Source organism: Siniperca chuatsi, linkage group LG5, assembly GCF_020085105.1.
Source record: "Siniperca chuatsi isolate FFG_IHB_CAS linkage group LG5, ASM2008510v1, whole genome shotgun sequence".
NCBI classification, from domain to species: Eukaryota; Metazoa; Chordata; class Actinopteri; order Centrarchiformes; family Sinipercidae; genus Siniperca; species Siniperca chuatsi.
In genome coordinates this window covers 7628971-7642716 of record NC_058046.1, presented here as the reverse complement: position 1 = coordinate 7642716, position 13746 = coordinate 7628971, and the positions used below count along the sequence as shown (strand labels likewise).

The window sequence follows — 13746 nt, the reverse complement described above, 5'->3', positions numbered from 1 at the left end:
CAGAATCAGGAAAAGAACAGCACCAGTGGAGCCAGTAAGGAGTCAAGCAAAGACTTAGGGTTGTGCAAACAAAAAGCTTCTGTCTCTTTGAGCCTTGCACAGTCATGCATATGTAAATGTTTGCACACATACACTATATGGTCGAAAGTGTGGACACCCAGGCATTACACCCACATGTGACTGGTCATTCCAAAATCATGGGCATTTATCTGCTCCTATAACAGCCTCCACTCTTCTGGCTTTCCACCAGATTTTGGAACCAGGCTGCAGGGATTTGCTCGCATTCAGCCACAAGAGCATTAGTGTGGTCCAACACTGATGTTGGGCGATAAGGCCTGGTTCGCAGGCGGCGTTCCAGTTCATTACAAAGGTGTGTTCCAACCATTTCTTTACAGACCTGGCTTTGCTTGCTGGCACTGTCATGTTGAAACAGGCCTTCCTCAAACTGTTGGCACAAAGTTGGAAGCATACCACTGTTTAAAATACCATGCCTTCCTTCTTGTAATAAGGTTTCTTGCCCAAAGCATGACCAACTTCCCCAGAACCAAACAGTTATTTAATGCACACACACCTGGTGAAGCTGCATAGGAAAATGAAATAATGTGGACAAAAGGCTGAAACACCGAAACGCTGTGTCTCTAATAAACTCAGTGCTGACAACCTTTTTTTCAACATCCCCAGACCACAACAGTATGCTGGTGTCCACATACATTTGGCCATATAGTGTATTCATTTACATGTAAAAAATAGCTGACACACCAACACCAAATCCCCAAATAACTGTAGCACGTTTGAGATCATTTCAAATGTGATGGTAAGGCTTTACTTGAAGAGTAAGTCCCTTCAGCTGCCACTGCTGCAGCACAAACTCATTTTGGCAAACAGGTCAGAAGGAAAGAAAAAGAGCACATTCTCCATCCTGGAATCTCAGGTCTGAGAAACCTTTAAAAAACAGAGCAATCAACCTTCTGCGAATAATAATTACAACTCATGAACTCAATCTGTGCTTTCAGCTTTCAGCCTGCACGGTGCTCTTTTGGAGGGCTTCTTTGCACCATATCTTGATTTTCCTGAATTTCTTAGTGAAAATAAAACAAAAAACTTTTCAAGCAACTAAATGTGTAAAAACAGCTCTAATGATGCAGTTTTACTGACTCTGGGCCCTAGCTTCATGCTCAAGGACATTTGAGAAGAATAAAAGTTAGCTGACATTGGCATTGCTTTCTGGAGATACATGTTTTTCCTTTCCCTGTCCCAAGAATTTTACTACATCGTGTCATCTTTTAAACCCCGAGATGATGATTATTCATTTTGATGAGAAATGTCCAGCTGCAGTTTGCACAGAGTGACACCGAGTACCAAACGTCAGTGTTGGCTCGATGTCTAACCAAAACATTTAATCGTCCTCCCTCTACATTATAGCCAATGAACTGAGCTGAACCAGTGCAGCTATTTCCTATCAGCTTTGTTTACCATTTCAGTTTACTGACACCATCCACACACATATTTCATTTGACACTGACAGAAGATAATACCAACTTCCTGTTAAAGACACTTTGTTATTTTTCTAAAATGTGAGTGTACTGAAGGTTCAATTCTTTTTCACGTATGAATAAGAACTGGAATGGCCCCAGTCTTAATTAGTGGAGTACAATAGTCAGATTAATTATTTGTGGAAAACAACAAAGTATCAATAGTTGGGTGTGTGTATTTTAGATTCAGAATAGTCTAGATGATGACAACAGACATTCATAATTTTAATTCAGTTGTTTGGCTAAAGGTCCGAATTTATCCAGTGATTAACTAACACATATAGTATATACAGAGCAATTTCCATGGGGACTTTACCTCATGTCGGAAGGCCTTCCTGAATCCTGACATGGGTGTTGGGGCAAAGGCTCTGCCAGGCACGCAGCTCACCACCACAGGCAACCCTCCACCACAGGTCCCATTGGCCTTCAGTGATGTAGCCTGGCCCAGTTTACAGCTGGACAAATGGGCTTCATTGCCAGTGCAGTTCACAGAGTAATCCCAGTATGTTGGCTTTCTCCGACGAGCAAACATCCTGGACAGATGGAGGAGAAGGAGATTAATAAAGCCTTTGAGGGGATGAGAGCTTATCAGTTTTCAACTAGGTATATCTAACAGACAAGTAGGTGTTTTTTCAAAATGAGACAACTACCATGGGACTCGCAACAAAAAAAAAAGAAGCTACAAGTTGAAGCTGCACTAATCATTATTTTCATATGAACAATGGGTCAAATGACCATGTGTAATGTGTGAGATGTCGCTAGTAGTGATGAATCCACAGAGACTTATCATCCGACTCTGCAGTTCTACTAGCTAATTTTTTTGGTTTTACGGCCTGCAACTTTAATGGTGGGTTCAGTCTAATCCATTTTATCCTCGTTTCCAGCTACAGCAGGCAGCTGTTTTGGCAAAAAAGCTCTAATAAAACGGATGTATGCAACCTGCCCAGCATCAAACAGCTGACAGACAAAGTTAGCTGCTAGCTCGAGAACATAGCGGAGCAATTAATTGCTAAAGAGCCAGCTATTTCCCTCAGGAGACCAAGACAGAGCAAAAAAAGAAAATGATAGTTGGATGTTGTGAGGTCACCAGATATACGACTCCAAATCAAAGCTAATGTTGCTCCATGTCTGCTTGATGTTTAAAAAGGCAACTGCTTTGCTAACATGTTAGCATAACAACTTGTAAGGCCATATGCCAATCGTGTGTGTGATGTTCAGCTTGTAGTGGATTAAAAAGATTAATTTATGGTTTATGTATAGTTATGTCTGTACTATTTTCTCAATTCATTTTAATACAACTTTTCATCATTGTGAGTGGATGAGAAAATAGGATTTCATTAACTTGCTCAAGGGCACTTCACAGGACTGGGGACAAGGAAGATGACATTAGCATATTGTATAATTAATACCAAAAGTGAAAGGTTAGCTAACAGCTGGAGAGTTCACAGTCTTCCATATGAACCTGAACAAACTGGGGCTAATGACACTCTTTCAGGGCTGCTGGGGTACTAATCTCTTCCTCTCCATTTATTGGTGAGCCCATATTATGAATTTAATGAGCCTCATTTGCAGAACGGCATGTCCTATCCTTGTGTCTCATGTCTGAGGTGTACATGAATAAATGGATTAAAATGGGACAGGCAGCATTTGTTTTTCATTTGAGAGCTGGCAAGTAGGAAGCTGTAGACTGGAAGCTATCCAAAGCTAATGTTCCAAGCCACTGCCAGAGGACTGGCTCTGCTATCTCCTCAAATGCAATTTGAAAACAGCCGTGATGCATATCAGTACTGTTCAAATGGAGCAATGATTGAATAAACTGGTGGTCCTGAGGCTGTGAAAGTTGACTTCTCACCAAAATCTCTTAACCTATCTTAAAATATGGTTACACGTTTATACTCAAGTTTTTTTTTTCAGTACTTTTAATAAACTTCAATGTCAACTCTACACTACCAACTTTCTACTTACTGGTAATGCACCAATGTGGGCCTTTAAATAAAGGGGAACTCAATTTATTTGGCACTACTACGCAGCCTGTGAAAACAGTTGTATATGTCTTCTGTGGCTCTGAAGGAGCTTTGTCAAGTGAGAGAAAATAACTTGAGTGTTACTTGAATCATCAAATGTATTACAGAAAACCTTAGTTGCAAAAAACAGGAATATTTACCAGGCAGGGGAAGTTTGACAAAAGACTTCATAGTGTAGCAGTGTTTTGGAACTTGACCCATAGTGTAGAGCAGTGATTACTTATTTTAGTAATGAGCAGTGCAAGGGATTACAATTAAAAATTCAGTAATTCATACTAATTCCAGTAATTCTAGTAATGCTGTCTGACCGGGAGTTAGATGAGGGGCTTTATATCATGTTAGTTAGCGCAACGGCTGGATGTATGGGGAGGCAGATAGCCTCTGCCAAAAGAGGAGGAATACATCCAAAGTTGTCTTGTTTTCTTGTTGTTTTTCATCTTGGCTGGCTTGCTCACTTTAGCAACTGGTCTAAAATCTAAATTCAGGAATCACCTGGTTTTGTTGTGACTTCAATGTGAGGACTGGACTTCTGGAACACTATATGCAGTCACCGGGTGCTAAGCTAGCTGTTGATGGTCAGAAAATCCCTCCAAACTAGGTTGGCTGCTTTTTAAACCGCAACATCTTGTTTTCTATTTCTGTGTCAAATATAGAAGGTGAAAGGTGTGACTCAGTGTGTATAGTTGTTTAAAGGCACCCTTGACAGAGCTGGGTTGAGTAACAAAAAATAATGTAATGAGCAATCTAACTTATTCATTTTGACTCTTTGACTGTCTTTTTTGTCTCTCACAAGTCTCCCAACTGATTTAGGCTAATAATCATATTCTTATAACCTATTCTTATCTAATAACCTATTCTTTCAGTGCTGTTTTACTATATTAACATTGCATGTAAACCATGCTGTAAAAGATAAGTGCAGTGAAATTGAGTGATAGTGTTCATGACTGATATTGATTGAGGGGTGCATTGGTAAAGGGTTGCTTTTGATTTGTATACTGGTTTGAAAGGGGTTAGAAATGGTATGACTCACTGGTTTGTTGATTTATTGTCAGAATTGTTGACTTTTTTTCCTGTTCTGTTTGTATTTTGAGTCAATAAAGTATAAAAAAATAACAATAAAAAAGTCTCCCAACTTTATGGAAGTACATCATCACTATCACGATCATCAGTTTTACTGTCTAAACACCTGTATATCATATTCTGGGTTAAAACACTGAATACTTGTAGTTTTGTGGCTTGAAACTGAAAATCTCTAACTTAGAAAACTGTACTGCACAAACATTACAGAGAACCCAATTCCTTACGTCCATATCATAGACATTTTAATTTACATCCGTCATTCTCTCCGGATAAAGCTAAAGTAGAAGCTACACAGCAGCATTAGGACAGAGACAAACTTGAAACTGCGGCAGCTCTTGGCTCCGTGTCATCGCCGTTTCAAGCGACAGCCTGTAAAAACACACTGCACGTTTCACGGGGCTGAAGCGGGAGCAGGCTGACACGTAGATGGAAAGTTAAGGAGCCGTCGTGCTCTGCTGTGGTTACCTAAAGCAGAGGAAACTGCCAGCCCAGCAGACAGTAAATTCAAGGTTAACTTGAGTGCTGGAAGTTTTATGGTACGCCATGATTAACCTGTGGCCATTTGGCTGCAAGCTTCCTCATGTAAGCAAGCTTTAGATCCCTCAGCAGTCGCTCACACATTACGACAGCTTTGTGGAATGTACTGATGTTGGATACACAGGAGTCAGGTTGGGTTTCAATGTATAAGGGCCTGTGATGTCAAGCATGTGATCCACACAATGGAAGTTGTACAATATTGAGTTATTCCAATGTATTTTAACCCTTTAACACCAACTCCCATTATGGTGGTAGTCTTTCTAAATTACAGCAAACAGACTATTTCTGATCATTAAACCTTTGCTTGAATTTGAACATGAAGTTTTTACGAATTTAATACACTGCTGGACTGCTAGAAGGTATGGAGAAGACCATATTTTTAAGAGTTCAGTTGTATACTTAGCTGTGAATTGAACCAGGATTATTTTTATGAAAGGTTTATTTTGACAAAGAGGCGACAGTCAAATTATTAAATCATACATTAAATGTTCATATTCATGCAACATCTTAATAGTGCTAGCAGTCTGTGAAAGTTCTAGTGCTGGTTTACTGATGGCAGCACAGAAGGTGATAAAAGGAAAAAAAATAGAGCACATACTATGATAAACTAATTTACGTCAGGGCCCTGATGAGCTGGCTAAGAAGCTTTATGTTTTGAGTGTCAACTTGAGGTCGGGAAAGTAACCCACAACATAGTCAGATAATTTCCACTGTGGAACTAGACATTCCTCAGTAGAGTTCAAACGTCGGGTGAAACTGACATGAGGACCTTACAGGACAGGCTGCTAACCAAGACTGGATTACCAAACATGCAAAGCAGGCAACCACCCCAGGGTCCCAGACATCTGAGCCCCAGAGCACCCAAAAGCCCCGGGTTCTTGAAGAGGGATCCCAGGTCAAAATCTAAGGTTAAGAACTTTTTGTTTTAGTTGATAATGTCTTAAAGCTTCACTAATCAATATTTTTATATACGGATCAAAGGACTATGAGTAATATGTGAGGTGTCGCTCGTAGTTTTCTTTCTTTCTTTCCTTATTAGGATACCAGTTAGCACCAGCACAAGCATTGGCTATTCTTCCTGGGGTCCACCACACATACAGTCATACACATTTATACACACTATAGCCACATAAACACAACAGACAAAACAGCTCATCTCACTGAATTAACAATCAAGTACATACGCAAGAGAAACAAAATTAACATCCTTTCAACAGATATTAAGCCAAAACACAAAATGTCTGTTGAAAGGATGTTACATATTATAACATAATATTTTTTTGATATTAACAACGGATCAAAGGACTATGAGAAATGTGTGAGGTGTCGCTCGTATTGATGAAACCCCAGAGAATTATAACTTGACTCTTCAGTGTCTCTCAGCGCTATAAAGCATTTTAACATCTTTCAGCTCATTGTTTTGGTTTTATGCACCGTGATTTTGCTGTTTTGGTGTTTTAGCTTCTTTTAGCCAATTTAGCCCAACTACTACTTGGCATATTAAAGCTGCATAACTTGATTGATTCAATCTCACCGCTATCATCAGCCTCATTTTCAGCCACATCAGGCAGCCAAATATTTTTCTCAGGAGCTAAAAGGAGAGTGAATATTGGACTTACATTCACCTGATGGACAGAAAGTAGCTTTCACACACATTACTCTGATTAGTATTAATCTCTGTTTAAAGCTGGTGTAGCAAATGAACTGACACCTGTTTAACCAATGAAGTTATATCATTGTCTACAATTGATGTTTTACATCAGCACAAACAACTGCAACTGAACAGAGGCTGTGAAAAATATATTTCTCATAATCATAGATAAAGTATATTGAAGAAAACACATCAGTAATAATATTGAACATTTATAAAAACGAAAAAATATCCATAGATAAGAAAACGCAGGAGCCAGAAGCGCATTGAAATACTGAACTTACCCACCGCCCCAAAAACTAAATGGCCTAAACTCGTGTCTCAGAGTTGACATACAAAATCCTGATTCAGGTACAGTCCATCCATGTCAGGCACAGAGGGTAACTGGTTAATATGTAATTACCAATTTGAGGGTGTGTTAAACAAAGTTGACTATTTCTGGCCACTTCTTAATCAAACCTTAAATCCTCCTCTGCTCTTTGAGTTACCTAGGACCACAAATACAGTAGTGGAATACTCACTTGTAGACTCTGGCATTGTACTTCCTCTCCCCAGGGAAGCCAAACATGCCACAGATGACTCTGCTGTCCAGCTGGGTCCACTCGGTGTTACAGATCTGCTTCCATTTACCGCCATCCTTGACCTCCACGTAGCCCTCTGTTACAGGGATCCGCTTACGGTACGATGACAGGATGGCTCGTATGCGCACGTCCTCCACTTGAATATCAAGGCTCTGTGGACAAAAAATTTAGAAATATGCACACTCGTCAACAAACTTGCTTTAATCACAGAATATAAAATATAAGATAAAAAAATATAAAACCATTTTTTTCTAGCAACAAATTATGCCTGTTTATGTTGCTGATATGTAATTTTTCATGTGTTTATGTGGAATTCATTTCCACACATATTTAAATAATGTTTTGGTCCATTTCTGTATAATTGACAAAGTGTTTTCATTTGAGAAATATATTTTGCACAGGGGCTATAAAGAGTCTTGTGTTTTCATTTTCTGGCTAGACAGACCTCTGCAATCTGATATGATGTAAACAGGCTATACATATACAGCATTTCCTGTGTTACATAACATGCAATTAAAGATCCTCACCCCCCGTCCAGACTGCAACCACAGCTGCTCAGCTCTGTGTGTGCTGCTTGTAAATCTTCTCCAGGTTGCGCAAACATTTTTACAGTGAATCACGTTATTAATGCATCATGACCGGCTGCCCTGCAACTGGTTTTGGCTTTAAAAACCAAAGGTATCAAAGGGTTTCCATGGAAACACGTGTAAAACATTTTAGTGTGTCGCTGTAAAGCAGTCAGTAAAGGAAAAATGCACAAACACAGCATTGTGAGTACACATACAGTATGCAGCAATTAAGAAACTGTCATTTCTTTCCAGACGCCTCTTGTCTACATCATCATCGACCACAGACTTGAGCAGTACAGGCCTTGGACAATCCCATACTACACAGACAGAACACCAGAAGTTATTTTATGTTTGTGTCCTTAAAGGTTTTACTTTCACGAGCCCTGTTGCTCGAGCAATGTTAATACCAGAAACCTCCACATGTTCCTATAGTGGGTTCCCTCTTGTATACCATGCTACACATACACAACACTAACTAAGTGATAAATGATGACTTCCTTAAAGCCACTATGTGTAGAATTGTTATGTGATTTTGGCATTTTTCAAATTATTTTGATGATGTATGTTTTTCTTGGTAGAAAATGAAAAATAGTGCAGGCTAAGTGTCCATCCCTGTCGTCCAAAATCTGTAATGTTCAAATTCTGCACTTAGTGGCTTTAATTAAACAGAATGATCACTAAAGGCCCCCGCACAGGATCAACTGCCACTGAGCACTGCGCTCGAACTTCAAATTATTTCAACTTTGAGCGCACTTCCCCTCAGTTCAATTGGGCTTTTTAGCATCTTTCAGCTCAGTGTTTTGGTTTTACGGCCCACAACTTTACTGTTGGGTTCACTCTTACTGCTGTTATTATTCCTGTTTCCTGCAGGAGAAAGCAGCTGTTTCCATCAAAAAAGCTCTGATAACTGTACACTACCTTTCCGGCATCAAACAGCAGACAAAAAGTTAACAACTAGTTGGTAAACATGATGCATACAGCTAGTTGCTAAAGAGCCAGATTTGGACTTGGTTGAGATGAAGAAAAGAGTGACAAAGAGAGTGAATATTGGGCTTACATTAGCTAGGTGCCAGAAACATGACTCCAAATAAATGCTAATGTTGTTCTGAGTCTGCTAGATGTGTATATAGGCAACTATTTGCTAACATGTTCGCCATAACAACTTTAGGTGATATTATATCAGTGTTCTGTTTACAGATTGTAAATTCTGCTGTCACTAAGTGGCCAAAAAAATTAAATTAAAGCTGTTTTAATTGTACAAAATCTTCCATCATCCACCACCTCCACTACATGTCCAGGGTAGGAGGTATATATACTATAAGTCTAGTTATATTTTACTTTGCATAAATTGTACAAATCTACTTTAGAAAAATTCAAGAGTCAGCTACATGGGTTTGGCATTTAACATTTCAGCTGCTACAAGTTCACATTTGGAAAAATAGTAGTGGCTTACAGTGAATTACAAGCATGTGCTTAAGTGTTAGCATGGTGCCTTGTGTCACCCAACATGGTCTATGCTAAGTGTGCACCTGTCTCATCCAGTGGTGCACATGGCTAGAATGTTAGCAAGGAGTCTACTTGCACTGCAACTGTAAATACGTATAAAATGTTATCATCAGTCTACTAGAGACACATGGATGATTTTAGTGTCTATATTTTTGATTAGGTACGTTGACCAATTCAACAGTTTTCTATCTTAGTTTGTAACTTTGATAGACCAGTCAAGAATGATTGATTTAAAAATGGAAGGATGGAAGAGAGTCCTCTGAGCATCTAAGCAAAACTCAGTTAGTGGCCTGTTAGCTCACATGCAGTGTTAGGCTGTCAAAAATTAGCTCAGAGCCTTTCCTCTTGGACTTTTTGCAGGGATTAAATAAATATTTTCCTCTCCCATAGACCAAACCCACATTCTTGTGCTACGTGACAGAGAGAAGCTCAGTGTTGCTGGGGGCTGGTACAGACTCCTCACGTATACAGCCTAGAAGAACCTAGACATCCAAAAATGAGAGGCTTTCCTAAATTGGCCTCCAGGGAAGGGCTGATGCCACCAGAGTGAAAACTACAAATCATCAGTCTTTCTATCCTCTGCTATTTTCTCCCAAAGATAACCACATTAATCATTCTGGTCAGAGGCACCAAGGTCTGGACTGCAGAGGATACCAAACTGTATAAAGGCTGAAATCATGGAACATGATAATGACTGGAAATGTGGTGATGGTGACCTTGTCTGGATTTATTGGATATACAGTACATGACTCAGTGGCAGATGTGCAAAACAACAGGTTGGAGCCAAATGTTGTGAGTCGGGTTATCAAGGAAATCCAGACTGTTTAAACAAACAGGACACTGACAAAGATTGCTACCGACATGCTTGTAATATCGATATTGAATGTCTGATAAATGCAGAAACAAAATGCTCTAAGAGACTGATCCATGCCAAACCCTTGTTGGTGCATATAAGAGAACTTGTATAAGATTAAAAAAAAAACAGCTATTTATTTTATTTGTTTTGAGGTCAGCAAATAAGAGACCCATCTTGTTCCTTGGTTGGTTCACGTTAATTAATTTCCTGTTTAGGGATCAGATGGTCCTCACGTGTCTGTTTGCAGACACCATCGGCCATTTGAGGGTAGAAAAGAAGAGATTTCTAACATGTGTGTCTTGTTTCGGCACACTCTGGTGAAGGGGGCCTTTTCTGAGTCTTTGCTTGTCCAGGAGGAAAAGTGGCACACATGGAAAAGCCATTAGTGGGAGAGGTGAAGGGGCCTCAATCTGTTACAACTCAGCTCTGATTCACAGAGGCTACTTCAAGGTTGTAATACACATTTTTCTATTTCATTTTATTGCTTCGAGCCTTAATTCCTCAATTTGGAATACCACTACACTCGGTCATGTAATCTCTGTCACTAAACTTTACTGAACTTCCATATGTAGGAAAGAAGCCACAGGTACAAGAGGCAAACCATTCTTTACTAAAACACTGCAGCTGTTCCTCCTACAATGTAAAACATTCAGTGAAGTAAGGAACATTTACTTTAGTTCACATCTGTCATTTCAGATTTCAAAGAGCTTAATGAGCTCTTAAAATCAAAAATACTCCAGGAGACAGGGCAGATCTTGCTGCCCAACATGTATCAACATGCCACAACCTGAGGGACAGTGAATGACCTAGACACACACAGCACACGTATGCATTCACATGCACGCCCGCACGCATGCACACACACACAGTGTGATATGATCTGTTGAAATGTAATTGGGGAGATGGCTACTGAGTGCATTACTCTGTTCCTACATATGATCCATAACATTACTGTTAACGTGGGATTCATTTCAATATGGCTACTGTACCCCTTTATCCTTCCCTAAACATAAACCATTCATCACACACACACACACACACACACACACACACACAGACACACACACACACACACACACACACATACAAATACATGTGTTAATGTTCATATTACAGTTATTGTATATATTTGGACAAATTATGTTTTGATGCTTTAGCAACATTGTTCTTTAAACTTTCATGCCAATAGAGCCCTTTAAATTGAATTGGAAAGGAAACAGTGGTTCTGTAGGAATCTATTTTGAATCTTATGACCAAAGTAGTAGTAGCACTGTTTGTAGTTACACTTACAGCATTCATTGATACTTTGACCAACTGATGGCAGAAGAACAGCTGAACATCTTACAGTATATGTTATCTTATAGTATCTTATGTTTGCTAATGTGTCTATTTACACATCCAGCAGACACAGAGCAACATTAGCATTCATTTGCATTTATTCTGTCCAATATTCACTCTCCTTTTAGCTCTGTTTTGGCCTCCAACTTCTGAGAAAAATATCTTGCTCTTTAGGTGCTACATTTTCTCTTCACCAGCTAGTTGCTAACTTTGTCCGTCTACCTTTTGGTGCTGGGCAAGTAGTTTACAGAGAGCTGAGGGCAATTGCAGGGGTTGAGTGATAATTCTCTGTGCGCTTGTCTATACAAGCAACCCCTTTCACACTACACAGTCATTTCATCCATTGTTAAAAAAATATTTCTATTAAAAAATATGATTTATGCAACTTTAATATACTAAGTAGTAGTTGGGCTAAACTGGCTAAAAAAAGCTAAAGCACTCCATAGCTGAGGGGTTGCAGAGTCGAGAGACAATTACATTAAACACAGTAATTGGATCTATTGTTAATAAAACAAATATTGATGAGTGCAGCTTTAAAGAAGAGAATTACATAATATTTGTCTGTGAATACTAAATAACTATACAGCAGTGATCAGAAGATGGTAGATTAAGATCTTTATTGGAACCAGAAGAGAATATTTTGCATTGAATGTAATTAACTAAAAACACACATAAATGAGTCTCAGCATACAGACTATTTGACCAAAACATGCTGCCATGATTGCAACAGGCACTTACTGAAGTGATTTAATGCCTGCTTGTCTAAGGACTACAAGACCTATTAAATATAAAGAAAACTACGGCAGGGAAACAAGCTATGAATCACATCAAAGCAGGAGAGTTGCCACTATTTCTTAAGGCTGCTAAAGAGTGAAGTAATCCTTGATTAAAGAGTAAAGACAAATTAATGAATCAATCAAATATCATTAAATTGACAAACCTACACAATAATCATTCCCTTATTCTCCCCTTGCAAATATACACTTTCATGAAAACGCTTTATATTAAGTTTTTAATAAAATTAGATCAACACTATTTGTTATTATTACCATTGATTGATGATGGAAGTGTTGGGGAATAACTTGCACCATATACTGCATATTAAGAATTTCTTTTGAACTAACCCTCATAACATCATAGTTAAATAAGCGGGAGGAAGATCCTACAGTAGGTGGACCATCTGTCCCTGTGGAACACAAGGGTAGCAGGGAGGGCAGGCAGGGGTGCCGCCAAGGGGGAGGGGCCCCTCTCGCTGCCCTTGCGAGTCACATATGCATAATATGTTTCTGAGTAAGGAGTACTGTATGCATAATATGCTTCTATCTGATGTTTTACACTAGGTATTATTCATTTAAATCAATAATGTACTTGTATAAGTTTTAAAATATTTAATGTGAAAGAAAATAACAAATGCATAGCCAGCCAGCCACTTTTGACCGTCTGTCACTACGATCACCAACCCAGAATATGCCATAGTTTTTAGTTACATGGTACATAACTCCTCTACAGTTCACAGCGGAGTAAAGTCTACATTTGCAAAACTAAAGTGCAAGGAACTTAGGAACACATGGTTCCAATAGAGGTCTTCAACAACTCTCTCTGCCAGCAGAAATCACCTCATATTCACAACAGAATACCAAGACACTGGGTTCATATACAATGTGGTGTTTAGTTGCAAGCCTCTTTCTGAGAATTTGAATGAGCCGGCAGTCATTTTCAGGTACGTGTGTTGTCAACAGGTCCTTATCTGGACTTCAAGAAATGAAAACATGTCTAATTAATACCCAGTCTTTCTTGAGATCTGATTATTCCACCAGCTGCGACACAAATTGAGGATTATGTGTTTATGGAGATAGTGTTTACAGAATGCAGAGAATGGTGTGTCGCAGTGTGCAGTTCCTCCTTCAGAATCCATTAAAAGAGCTTTTGTTAACAAACTGAAAGCAGATGTTCCACAAAGTCGTGACAAACCCCAAACTGGAGCATACATTACAAAGACAATGACTGAATGGAAATGAACTGCTTTTATATGACATTAAAGCTGAAGTGACATTAAAACATGTGGAAAATAA

General features: G+C 39.1%; 1 protein-coding gene across 3 annotated transcripts in view; it reads right to left on the bottom strand.

Annotated features, from left to right (window-relative positions):
- The window catches only part of loxl2b (lysyl oxidase-like 2b), a 50182-nt gene that overhangs the window by 16748 nt on the left and 19688 nt on the right, over positions 1-13746 (bottom strand). For all 3 annotated transcript variants that reach the window (XM_044196074.1, XM_044196072.1, XM_044196073.1), the window contains exons 4-5: positions 7346-7557; positions 1849-2065 (exon numbers count right to left, since the gene is read on the bottom strand). In XM_044196074.1, coding sequence (XP_044052009.1) covers positions 1849-2065; positions 7346-7557 — 429 coding nt within the window. The remainder of the gene's footprint in view (positions 1-1848; positions 2066-7345; positions 7558-13746) is intronic.